The sequence below is a fragment of the Sardina pilchardus genome, chromosome 5 (genome assembly GCF_963854185.1).
Source record: "Sardina pilchardus chromosome 5, fSarPil1.1, whole genome shotgun sequence".
NCBI lineage: Eukaryota > Metazoa > Chordata > Actinopteri > Clupeiformes > Clupeidae > Sardina > Sardina pilchardus.
In genome coordinates, this window is record NC_084998.1 from 14577116 (window position 1) to 14590589 (window position 13474).

At 47.4% G+C, this 13474-nt stretch overlaps 1 protein-coding gene across 2 annotated transcripts; it reads left to right on the top strand.

Annotated features, from left to right (window-relative positions):
• Positions 1–145: 145 nt before the first annotated feature.
• On the top strand, positions 146–10833 carry wnt11 (wingless-type MMTV integration site family, member 11). Of its 2 annotated transcripts, none has more exons than XM_062536593.1 (6): positions 146–336; positions 1531–1738; positions 3002–3234; positions 4871–5154; positions 5649–5941; positions 9275–10833. In XM_062536593.1, exons 2-6 carry the CDS (start codon positions 1668–1670, stop codon positions 9447–9449), a joined length of 1056 nt encoding a protein of 351 aa, XP_062392577.1. In that variant the 5' UTR covers positions 146–336; positions 1531–1667; the 3' UTR covers positions 9450–10833. The 2 variants fall into 2 exon arrangements, with proteins under 2 accessions (XP_062392577.1, XP_062392578.1); XM_062536594.1 differs by having other exon boundaries at positions 1535–1738.
• The last annotated feature ends 2641 nt before the right edge of the window (positions 10834–13474 follow it).

The window sequence follows — 13474 nt, forward strand, 5'->3', positions numbered from 1 at the left end:
GTAGTGCTATTACGAAGTCTTTGGAAGGCTACATTTTAGTCGCTTTGTTATGCTAATTGTGACTGACATCAGCGAGAGATCAAAGGGGCGTACAGGCTCATATAAACTCCGGCTGTATCTACACCGTCAGTTCGACACATTCCTCAGCACTGGTAAGCTGCACGGAGAGATCTGCGGGACATAACTCTTTTGGATAGTCAAACGATGCCCTCCCCTCTCCAGGATTGCTTACACGAATTCAGCGGATTTACAAATGATTATTAATGGATGATCTTCGATGATAAAGGATATAATTTTTGGATTACCCTGGAGCGCAACGCTGACGGCGTGATACAAGTGAGTAGCACTTTAGACTTGATCATAATGCTCGCATAGTTTGGGTAGAGAGAGTTTTACTGTAACTTAAGCTGCATGGGAAAGAGTCTGATTGGGATGAGGCTGTTTTTACAATTGGTATAGTTATATATCATACAGACTGGCCCATGGACTATTGTGTAAAGGCAGAGGTGGAATTGTTGGTTGGCTCCGCGCTACGGACTCGTGATTCATGCAGAAATAAATTGGGACAGTAGGCTACGAAAGTAAGACTGTCCACGTTTGAACCTGATGTGGCTGAGGCAGGGCTAACTTAATTTACTTCTTAGAGGTGTACGTTGTTATATGATCCATAAGCAGTAGACCATTGAAAATAGATAGACACTTCTAAAGATAGACGCAAATCATGCAGATTCATGTACCTGGAGTAGGCTACCCTTTTCAGGTGTGGGTTGATATGCGAGATCAACAGTTGGAGGGAAGCATATTGATGATATGATGGTTGTCTTTACATTATGTTTTCGAATATGAAACAAGTTTTAGTAACCTGTGTAGCCTACAGGCAGACACACACCACTGAAAAAGTCTGTCATGTCAGCCTTTTGGTTATGGACATACTTTGCAAATGTATTTGGAATGTAGGACAGAGTGCAGTTCAGTCATATGGTGGAGGTAGGCGATACAGGCTACTATTTTTGCCTTAGTCATTAAAAAGTCACCATAATTACTTAATATCATTAAGAAACAGCAAAAGCCTATTTCATCATGGTATAATTGAGTTAATTATTTTGTGCGCAATTGCATATTAATCATGCTTCTCTGGCTGGATTCATTAGCGAAAGACTTTCTGTCGATAGTCTTTCGAAGATAATTCACAAAGCACGATGAAATCACCAACAAGAAATGACGTTACAGTAGAATACAACAGCGGTGTTTATGTAAGCTTTGACAAACAACATACACGCACACACTATGCTTGGTTCCGTGCATAATAACTAACAAAAATGTGTGTCGGTATAGTCACAAATTGTTAAAGATTGTCTTTTACTGCATAATGCTGAAGATCAGGTTCGGAACTGCAGTGAAAGTTTGAACTTGCATTCACCTAGTCGGATCTACAGGAAATGAGCGTAAAGTGGTAGGTTGTATAGCTGAATGTTATAAGTCTTTCGCTTGTGCTACCGTGATGTTATAGCTTCATTCATATTCTGACAGACAGAAGGGAGACCTACAGAGAGTTTTGGTGCCATGACCTCCGGCGACTTTTGATCACCTCTCTTCGTGCCAAGAACCTGTGGAGCCATTACCACACCTGCGTTTCTGAGCTGTCCTGCTGGGTCTACACCGTTGCGATGAAGAAAGCTTTTCTTATCCTCCATCTCATCCTGCTGTTGTCTCAGTTATGCAGTGGAATCAAATGGCTGTGAGTCCACTTTCTTTCCCCCTTTATGTACAGTTTTGCAACAGGAGCTGAAACGGATTAACTGTGGAATTTGTATTCTCCGTCCCTAATTAGATTTCTTTAGCCTACAATGTTACTGCCCTCTTGTAATGATACTCAGTCCAGTCTCCTGACCACTCTAAATCAAAGGCTTCATTGGGAATAAAGTTGACCTCAATGAACTAATCCCCGTCGCCTTATCAAAGATGTGTATTCAGTTCTTGATAATTCAGGGGTGTGGGGAAATCCTGTTCAAATAACATTAGGCTACTGCTGGACAGAACAACTCAAGTGTTCAAAATCCATTTTTTGCAGAAGTCGCCGTGTCGTGATTTGGTGCTGTTTCTCTTATGTGAATCAGAGAGCGGGAACGTAACTAATTGACCGTCTCCTTTTTTCCGAAGCACACACATCTCGCTGTGTGTGTGCCGCCACTGTTCCAGCAACTTTCAAAATGATTTATTGTACGGAACAGATGCCATCGCGGGACTTAAAGGTTTGGGGATTTAGGCGGCCAGATTTACATTGAGTAGTGGAGCACTCTCCCACCACAGTCTTGATAATGTACAACCCGCTACACGAAACAGATGCGGCCATAAACACCTGTGAGACGGGGGTCGCTGGGAAGAAAAGGGGAAAGGAAGGTATTCGTAGTTCATCATTGGGCACGGAGCCCTGGCCCTGTCGCAACTAATCCAAAACAGGCCAAGGTGCTTCGCAAGGCTGAGAGAATGTTGGTGGTAACAAATCCATGTGAAAAAGACACAGGAACAAACTGCAGGCTTCAGTAGGTAATTTGTGTAGTTAATTGGCTCCTGATCGTTTAATGCTGGCATCCCAGGGTGTGGAGATTTGGACTGGAGGTTTAACTATGATTGGGCTTTTCAGTTGAAACCTGTTGCTGTGGTCAGTGCTGCCAAAATTCATCTCTGTAGGCGACATGAGCGCAGTTGCTCAGACAAGAGGTTGTTTCAGTCCGAAACACCTCCTCATCTGTGGTCAGGCACAGTGGTCCAGGAAATGTGCTATTATTCATTTCTCCTCTGTACTTTTTAAAGTAGGCCTAAATATAGACAAAGTTTGAAAGCATATCATGTACTCTTGTCCTTACAGTTTTTGAATGTAGAAGGTAATATAGATGGGCTTGTTCATAACAGTAAAGTTGCGTCTGCCGATTTGGGCTCGCCAATGCAAATGTGTGTTTGTTAACAAATGCATCCCCCCCCCCCCTCCCCCCCATTCCAGGGCCTTGTCCCAGACGCCCTCCAGTATGCACATCAACAAGACCCAGCACTGCAAGGTGCTCCCCGGCCTGGTGAACTCCCAGGCCCAGCTGTGCCGCAGCAACCTGGAGCTCATGCAGACCATCATCCATGCCGCCCGCGAGGTCAAGAAGACCTGCCAGAAGACCTTCACAGACATGCGATGGAACTGCTCGTCCATCGATTCGCCCAAGTACCTGCCGGACCTGGAGCGAGGTACTGCTCTGAATGGGCCTGCATGGCGCTCAGGACATGTGGGGGTTAGAGGGGGTAGTCACAAGGACCAGACTCTGTTTCAGATACCTGGTTTAATGTGTGTGTGTGGGGGGGGGGTGTATGACTGTGCTGGCTTTTTCAGGGGAAGATCAGAGAGAGTCTGATGTGAACATGCTGCGGTGTCTGCCATATTAAGCTGGATAGCATGTGTGTTCTGGCTCTGATTCCTTACAGATTCATGCACTGCCTGATATTTAATATGGACATCCTACTATGAAATGACAAGCACTGAAATGGCCGATAGCATGTTTTAAAGACTTGCCAAACAATACTCAAATTGTATTAAATTCTTGAATATACTGTGTGGATAAGGTTTAAAAAGACGTCAGTGCTGAAGGCTATGAAATCATTCTGTGACCACATATACCTTAAAGCTCCATTGATGTTGGCGGACGACTCTGAAAGTCCGATTGTTTGCGAGGAAAATTTACGAGGGGGGGGGGGGGGGACTTTTGAGGGCCACTGATGGTGGTCTCGCCGTTCACAGAGGAATGTTAAACGTACCCACCTAAAAGGACACTGTGCTCCGCTGTGCTGCCGGTCAGTGAAAGACCAGTGCGTCCACCCACCAGGCTGCCCACCCATCCCTTGAAATGATACCGCTCCCAAACCGTCCCCGTCCGCACAAAGCCCCTCTCTCTCTCTCTCTCTCTCTCTCTCTCTCTCTCTTTCTCTCTCTCGCTGCGGTGTTTGATGTGGTCATGTACTTGGACAGAGAGTGTGAAAAACCAGCTTGTTTTTCATGATGCCCAACAATAGATTTCATTCTGCGAGGGGGAGATAGGATTGAGTTTGGCAGCTGAGACAGGACACAAACACATTTTTATGCGGTGTTCTGTTCAACACCAGATGTGTGCACATAATTGCCTCACTGTTTGCAGTCGGGCGAGCATGTGAAATATTGCTCCATAAAAGAAATGGTGTACCATATTAAAACAGATTAAGTAAATTCATTAATTAGGTTTGTGGAGAGACTAACTTTCGCGAGTGCTTCTCATGTTAAGAGGTGACCAAGAAAGACACGTGATGGGTGCTGATGCCAAGGGAGGGACTCGTATGGATCAATGGTCATTTGTTATGGTCCACTGGTCCTCTGGGCTAGGTGGTGGAGACGAACAGCCTTGGCTTGACTTCTTAAGAAAAACCTTGTCCAAAAGAGAGAATGCTCTGTGCCAGCACGCATCTCCTTCTCTTTAGAAACCTCAGCTGCCCGCGTCAGACTCGAAGATTGCCATGGAAAACAAATTGGACATTCATTTTTTCGCCCTGAAAGTTTTCAAGCCAAAAAACCATGGACATAATCCATTATCAAAACAGGCACACATACTGTACACATACCCTTCAGAAGTCCTAACCTAAAACACAGACTGCAATATGTAAAACAGTTTATTTTGAAAAGATGCCTGAAAGAGGCCTGAAAATAGTCTACTACGGCTCTCAGGATAAATAAAGCATCTATCTATCTATCTTTCTATCTTTCTATCTATCTATCTATCTATCTATCTATCTATCTGTCTGTCTGTCTATGTATGTATATTCAGCTTTTGTGTTTTTCCTTTTGTGTTGTGTAATGCAGGTACGCGAGAGGCTGCGTTTGTGTACGCGCTGTCAGCGGCGGCCATTAGCCACACCATAGCGCGGGCGTGCACGTCGGGCGACCTGAAGCTGTGCACGTGCGGGCCGATCCCGGGCGAGATTCCCGAGCCGGGCTACCGCTGGGGCGGCTGCGCGGACAACCTGCACTTCGGCCTGGTGGTGGGCTCCAAGTTCTCCGACGCGCCCATCAAGATGAAGAAGAAGTCCGGCGGCTCGCACGCCAACAAGCTCATGCACCTGCACAACAGCGAAGTGGGACGGCAGGTGCGGTGGCCATTTAGTCAACTGTCCACTCCTCTCCTCTCCTCCACTTCCCTTTTCTCCAAATACAAGAACAGTCCAGTAGAACAATACATGACAAAGACTGTGAGAAAAAAACAGCCCCATCCACTTTCCAGGTGTAGAGTCCCCTAATTGCTAAAATATTTTATTGTCCTTTTAGTAATGTTTTGTTTAACCAGGCTGTTACATACCTGAAACAGAAGACTCTACTCTATTCCAAGTGAGCTATGGCCTAGAAAGGCAGCAACTAGTTAGAAGAAATACAAAACATCAAAACACAATACCATGGTGCAAAATAGTAGTAAACATAATGGAAAATATGGATATATAGGACAGAAGATCAAAAACATTCTCTCCTCTGTGCAAAGTCTCTGAGAAATGTTTCTGGTTATGTAGAGATGGTGTTGTGATGGTAAAATGTGATGGTCTACGGTTTGCTGTTACTTTGTGTTGACCTCTGACCCCTGTGTGACTAGGCTCTGAGGGATGCTCTGGTGATGAAGTGTAAGTGCCACGGCGTGTCCGGCTCCTGCTCCATCCGCACCTGCTGGAGGGGGCTCCAGGACCTCAAGGAGGTGGCCATGGACCTGAAGACCAAGTACCTGTCGGCCACCAAGGTGGTGCACCGGCCCATGGGCACTCGCAAGCAGCTGGTGCCCAAGGACATCGACGTCCGGCCGGTCAGGGAGAACGAGCTGGTCTACCTGCAGAGCTCACCGGACTTCTGCGCCAAGAACGACAAGCTGGGCTCTTTCGGCACACAAGACCGGTGAGTGGGAAATGCCCTGGGTGTCATGGAAAGCAAGTGTGTGTGTGTGTGTGGGGTGTGTATGTCTGAGTGTGTGTTGGGCGTGTGTGTCTGAGTGTTTGGCTGGGCGTATTTTTGTGCATAAATGTTTGTTTTTGGGGTGACTGATTCTACAAAAAAAAGTAAGTTCTTGGAAATGTAGCTTTACATTGACTCAAATCAGGGCTACAGCTGTAGCAAATATATAATGGTAAATCAAATATTGAATGTTGTATAAAGAGCATTCATCTGTAGTTCCTTTTGCAGACTGTAAGTCTGGCCATTCCTGATTCGTAGTCTCAGCATACTCAGAAATGCAGAGGAGTTCTCTCTAAATGGTGACCTCCTCCATTTACAAACACACACACACACACACACACACACATACAAACACACACACACACACACTCGCACACAGGGCACACACTCACTTTGTTTTTCCATAGTGGGCCTTGTGTCTTTCAGCGTGTTCAGGATGTTGACTTAATTAAGCGGCTCATTTTCTCCTGGCTGGCACCATTTTGTTTGGAAAGGCCCTGATAAAGGCAGCAGGCCGTGAGAGCGGCCTGTGGTATGTCCGCGCACGTGTCGCTGACATGACGTGACCTAATTGGGCCCTTATCAGACAGAATGACTAATGCAGTTATTCTTGGGCAGAGTGCACTCAACTGATGCTATAGATCCAATATAGGAAACGGGTCCACAGGGATATTGTTATGATAAAAGCACCAGTGCATGTCAATGTATAGTGTATGTATGTTGTAGTGGCTAATGTAAGTGTGTTATCTGTATGTTTTGGTGGCTATAATGTCAATGTATAGTGTTCCTGGTGGGGGTGGTGGGGGGGTCCATTGACAAGGTTGCGAAAGTAATCAGGGACATATAGCAATTAAGTTTTGGTGGTCAGAAAATTGTTTCATTTGACCAATGACAGCCGCTGTATGTACAGTATGTACGTTGCCGTATGTCATGTATGTCACACAGATAGTGTTAATAGACCTGTACAGTGCTGGGGTTGCAGCTCTGCACTGATTGCCACTTGAGATGCCTCCAGTAGAAGTGGAGATGGCCCTCTGTGCGCATGCTTCTGAGACTGGCGTCTGAGCGGGAGCCATTCTGACACAGGCATGTGGACCACGCTCTCAGCCCCTCTCTCTGTCCTTCTCTCTCTCTCTCTTTCTCACTCTGTCTCTCTTTCTCTCTCTCACTCTCTGTCTCTGTCCATCTCTCTCTCACCGCCTGTCTCTCTCTTTCCTTCTCTCTCCCTCTCTCACCCTCTCTCTCTCCGCCCCCCCCCCCCAACCCTCTCTCCCTCTCTCTCTCCCTCTCTCTCTCTCCCTCTCTCTCCTTTGCCTCTTCACTCCTCCAAGACATGCGGTGTGTCAGGTGCACTCAGCATGTCCGAAGCGTCCGCTGTCCGCTGCCTGATAAGCCGCGGCCACATGCCCCCATAGGCTTATATTTAGGGCTTTACGTGTGCTCACAAGGCACTCCTGCTTTCTGTAACCATTAGGCTCTGTCGACGGGCCAATATGTGTCTGAAGTGTATGTTGTGTGTGTGTGTGTGTGTGTGCGTGTGTGTGTATATATAGATGTGTGTCCGTATATGTGTGTGTGTGTGTGTGTGTGTGGGTGGGTGTTACTACTGTGGTGGTCCTCGCAATCTCTTAAACGCTCTATTCTGAGTTCCATTTGCCTCAGCGGCGCTGTCCAAACAGGTCATTAGCCGTCCAGCCGGACAATTAGGACGTTATCCCGAGTATTCCGCCCTGGTTCTCCCTCATGTTGATGAATCTGTGTGTTTCCACCGCACAAGTGTCTTTATTTCCCAGACAGAGCGCTAAGCGCTAATCTCACTGTGTTTGGACATTAACCTCCGCTCCCCCAACACCTCTTTAGCGGGATCCCTTCAGCCCCTGTTGCTCTTAACTTACCAGGGGAGTAACAGAGTCTGGCCAGGGGGGGCCCCGGAGAAAAGCTCGCGCGCGGACGCCTTTTTTTTCCAGCGGCTTGTCAGGATGTTAGAGTATGTGCTTTATGAAAACAGCCTTCTATCCTAATAACATCCCACAGGCTTAGAGATGATCATTATCACTAAAGCAACAAATGCAGCGCTGCGCCGTCCAGCTGGGGAGAGACGAGGCCAGCGACGGACGCGCGGCCGTCAAGTGAAACTAGCCGAGGGAAGCCGAGTCAACAAAAATATTATCCTTAATATGAGTTCTCCCTTATGACAGACACTTGATGTGGTCTTGAGAATGGGGGAAATTATTATTTTTTTCTTTCTTGCTTTCTTGAAAGCGATGGCCATATTTAGGTATTGTCAGCTGCGTCTGAGAGAGCGAGAATGAAAGAGAGGGAGAGGGAGAGAGAGAGAGAGAGAGAGAGAGAGAGAGAGAGAGAGAGAGAGCAGGAGTGCAACAGGTCTGTCCTACTTTAGAATAACCCCCTTCTGCTGCAGACAATCTGCCCTCGGCTTGGCAAGCAAACCCCCACACCACCCCCTCCACCACCACCACCACCACCACCCCAGCCTTTCTCTCACCACTGAGGCCATTAATGCTTCTCAATTGGAAAACAATGCACTTATGTGGAGAGGGCCTGCATAGCACACAGGGCTCCCTGGTGTATTCAGTGTGATTTATGACAGGGGCTGTTCCCTCCCGGCCTGCTTAAAGACAGAGAGCGCCCCAGGCTTCAGTCAATGAGAAAGACTCCCACCTTAGAACTCTCTTACTCCCACCCTCCCCTCGCCCCAGATAGTGGTCACCTCCGGAGCAGGTTTGGTCAGTGTCCCGTCCAGATTCCAAACCTGATTCCGCGCCATTTCAGCGGGACCGCTCCAGACCGACATCTGGACCCGCTCCAGGGTTCTGCCGTTATCTGGGTCAGGACCCGTCTGTGTTAAGTCCTCCGCAGAGCGTTTTTTGAAATACGACGTCTCTTTAATGGTCATCCTGGGTATTATTCCCCTGCACGGGAGAAGCACATATATCTGTGTAAGTGACTGTGTGTCTTTGGCGATTACTGGTACAAGCGTGGGGGTTGGCTGCTGTGCTGACTGTACTGCACACTGCAGGAGTGGCTGCTGCCGAGTTCATTTGTGTGGCTGAGAGGTGGGAGTGTTTCAGAGCTGGCATCCCAAGTATTCAAGGTTGTTTTTGTCTTTCTTTCCCACCCCTTTTCATCTCTCTTCCCATCTCGCTCTCTACCTCTCTCTACCTCTCTCTCTCTCTCTCTTTCTTTCTCACCATCCCCCATCTTTCTGTCTTTCTTTCTTCTCTCTCTCTTTCTCTCCTCCCTGTCCACTCACAGACAGTGCAACAAAACGTCCAGCGGGAGCGACAGCTGTGACCTGATGTGCTGCGGCCGTGGCTACAACCCGTACTCGGAGCAGCTGGTGGAGCGCTGCCACTGCAAGTACCACTGGTGCTGCTACGTCACCTGCAAGAAGTGCGAGAGGACTGTGGAGCGATACGTCTGCAAGTGACCGCCGCCGCCCGCCCGCGCCTCTCGGAGAGAGCCTCGCTCCATTCTCTTCTCCTCTTCGTCATCCTCATCCTCTTCCTCACCCTGATCCCCAGCCCAACTCTCCTCGGCCTGTCGAAGCCACATCCATCCCTCATCTGTCCACAGCCAGCCCCCCCCAATACCCTCACACACCCCTGTGCCCACACCTGGTCCTGGATATGCCCCAGCAACAGCCCAGCTCCCTTGGGTCCACTTTACCCAGACAGCCCTCCCCTCCTACAGTACCTCCACGCAGCAATGACACCAACTCAACCATTCTCACCCCTGCAGATTACCAAAGCACTATGATACCAAGAAAGGCTTAATTTTCTCTTAAGCTTCTCAGTGTGTATATTTTTTTTTCTCAGAGAAACGTTTTATTTTTTAACAAAATGCACGAACCAAAAAGCTGGACTTTTTTTTCCAGTTTTACAAACCAGAACAGAGGTGTTGTGCCAATGCCTTTTTTTTTTTTTTTTTTTTTTTTTAAGACCACCGTCCTTTTTTTTCTTTTCCTGCTCGCCAAATGCTCTTACTCTTTCCACGCAAGGACACCAGAAAAGTCTATTTTCATACAGTTTTAGCGAGATGAGATTGCGTTGGATATCATTTCTAAAGGAAGTCCTGAGGTATCTTTATGGCTGGACACCAGGCGATTGCTATCCCCAGTTTGCCTGATTCTGCCTTGGACTATGTTCTGTTCCTCAGGACTGTATCTTGGATTGGGCCGAGGTCTGAGGAAATCTTTGGGTATTCATTTCAAATGGTACTTTGCTTCTCCAACTGATAGAACACAGACTGAAAAAGACTCCAAGGAGAGAGAGAAAAAGACTGAAAGATAGAAAGAGAGAGAGAGAGAGGAAGAAATAGAGTGAGAGTGGAGAAGAGGTGCTGCAAAGGGAATTTCAAGAACAGTTCTCAGACTTGAAACTGTCAATTTTAGCTCTATTAACTTTTCAGGTCTGAGGCATGTTTTGGGGAACTATCTGCATTTTTATGTTGTCTGCTCTGGCAGAAGGACAAGGATCTGTAAGTGTTTGCGATGTTTTATTTTTTATTTTTTTGCGTGTAACACACAATGGAAGCCCCCAGATAGAAACCAGCTAGGGAATGGGTCTGATCCTGATGTTGCACAGAACCGGCAGAACTGGGCCTGATCCGGCTCAGACCCGGACAAAGGTCCGCAGGTATCGGGGATGGGGAACCTATTGCTAACCCTTTCAGAGCATGTGAACAGAGTGTGTGGGCTTTAGTACGACCACATAATGGAACCACTTCTATGTGGATGTAAATACTGTACTGTTTTTTGTAAGCTGAATTAAAAACAAAGATATTTATAAACTAATTAAAGATTCTTTACCAAACTTTCACAATCTTGACAATCATGATTTAAAAAAAAAAAAAAAAAAAAATCTTTCTTGCTGTTTCAAAGTCGTCTGGCTTCGTGAAACGAAACGAGAGAGAGAAAGTGTAACTCACGAACGGCACGTTAATTGTTTTATAATTGCCTGGAGCAGTGCTGTCATTAATTACTTTTCTTCAGGGCCTTGAACAAATAACAATCTAACTCAATTACCTTCACAGACAATAAATCAGCAGACACACTTGTAATTTGGGTTCAGTGTGAAGGCCAGCAAGCAGCCGTCTCGTAAACACCGAGACCCTGGGAAAGGGTTTGCCCGTCCCACAACCTCGTGTTGGCTAGCGCTGCAGCAACACACGCCATGGTTGGAACACCTCACCTGAGAAGGCCATCCAACGCTTTCACCTTGGTTATTTTTTTTTTTTTTAAGTATATTTTTTTGGCTTTTATGCCTTTAATGATAGGACAGTTGAGAGAGACAGGAAGTGAGTGGGAGAGAGTGTCGGGGTGGGATCCGGAAAGGACCACGGGGCGGGAACCGAACCCGGGTCGCCGGCGCGCGGTGCAGGTGCCCCAGCCAGTTGCGCCACGGCTGGGGCCGTCACCTTGGTTATTGAGTATTAAGTTCGACACGACTTTCCAAAAAGAAAGACGATTTCTATAGTAGTAGTAGCGCACTGTGGATGACTATAGCAGCGCTGAAGCTCAATCACAGCAGTCCTTGTGTCCAGCCCAGCCTTTGTCCTTCTGTCTGTCTGGGACTCCTTCTCAAGTGGTCCTTGTGATATGGCATGTGAGAAGCAGGATGCACGGGGAACGGGGATTAGCCTTTTGGCTCAGAACATTAGCAAACACATCCAGAGCACCCACGTACTGTAGCACCCAGCGAGCGTCTGAGTGCTGCTGCGCTATCTATCTGCTGAGACCCACAAGCATAGTTCACCAACCGTCCTCACCACACACCAACTTCAAGCCTCAATGACATACAGGACACATTTCTGAGCAACGTTGTTGAGTGATTTGAAAGGTCAATGTTGCAGACACTTTCCCACTGATTTTAGGCAAGACATTCTTATGTGGAGAACTTCAATTCTTAACAGGTTACTTCTAGCTATCTAATCATCTAGTCATAACCTCAGGAACCTGTCAAGTTATTGCAAGGAAACTTTGCTCAAAATGTTGCTCCATATATCTTTACCCGCAGTGAGATTTAGTAACCTTAGCGTAGGTGTGTGTGAGTGTGTGTCGGTACGGAGGCATGTTTCAGTGATTAGAGGGAACTTGGTGAGGTGGAGTGTTTTATTGACGAAAGTACACCTCTGAGCGAATTCCTCCCAGAGTCGTGCATTCTCCGCCAGCCAACCCAGTCCGGCCAAGAGAGGCAGGCCGCTGCCGTAGATCCACAAGTGTTCTCATGCTGCGACCGCGCCAGCATCCAAGACAAATGATCGTGTTTTCACGCTCACCGCGGAAAAACTCGCCGGCCCTCTGGGCCATTTGTAATCCTGTCTGCGCAAAGGGAAACAACCATGCTGTATATCACCCCTCGGTTCTTTAAACTGTACATACCGTGAAGCTCTGTGGCTCTCGTGCTGAGATGAAGTTGCGAGAGCATCCCCCCCCGGTGCAACTTCAGCTTCGCTTATCTTTCCTGACTGGTCCCAGGTCAGTGGGATGTCGCCACAGGGTCGTTATAGTGGTGACAGAAATTGGGAAGAGGGTGTGGAGGAATGTTTTTTTTTACTTTATTTTTATTTATTTTTCCTCTCAGAGGAAGTGTGGATAAATGCAGATGACAGAGGAAGCTGTGGGGCAAGAGAAAGAACAGAGGGGGTCTCCGTTGGCTTCACCAACCCGGCTTGAAGACAGACTCAAGGGCCCGTCATTCACTCACATTCCCATTTCCCCTAGTTGGCCACAGGCGTCGGAGCTTGAGGGGGGGCCGAGACGGCAGCTGCCTCTGAAAGACAAGACCTGCTGCATGCGTACCGGCCGTGGCCCAGATCTGGCCCGACGTGGTGGTTATCTGGAGTGGAGTGCCCTCCTCTGCCTGTCTGCGTGTGTAACGGTCAGCTGCTGAGTGACGGGACCCAAAGGGATCCCAGCTGAGAGCGAACGCAGCACAGACAGGCAGCAGCACACACAAGGAAGCTTTGACTCCCCAGTACCAGTGGCTACGATGATTACCATTATTACAGCAGCTTAGAAAGCTGTTAGGACAGTGGTGTGTTGCCAAAATGGAGGAGATTTACTGTGACTGACTACAGCATGAATGAGTATGTTATTGAATTCCATTCCAATTTTTGTTCCAGTGCGCAAGAAAAAGGCTTTTTGGGACATATTATCTATAGTGTTTGACAAACCATTACAGACCATTACAACAAACAGTCGAATACAAAACCAACATTGTTTAGACAATAGCCATACATTTTCAAATGTCATGTGAAACGTTCATCACATTGAGTTGTGAGCTCACAGGGAGTAAAAGCCTTTTTCCAAAGAGCAAGGGCCTGCCAGCCAAAAGCTCGATAAACTCCTGAAGATAACATCCACAATCCAGGGAACAATGAAGAGGGGGATCTTAGCACTTCCAAGAAGCTCTGTCAACAGACTGAACCACAAAAGGTGAGGAATAGGTTCAG

Coding starts and splice junctions, on each gene's coding strand:
- wnt11 (XM_062536593.1), top strand. CDS start 1,668: ATGAAGAAAGCTTTTCTTATCCTCCATCTCATCCTGCTGTTGTCTCAG. Junction 3,235..4,870: donor CCTGCCGGACCTGGAGCGAG/GTACTGCTCTGA, acceptor TGTGTAATGCAG/GTACGCGAGAGGCTGCGTTT. Junction 5,155..5,648: donor ACAGCGAAGTGGGACGGCAG/GTGCGGTGGCCA, acceptor CTGTGTGACTAG/GCTCTGAGGGATGCTCTGGT.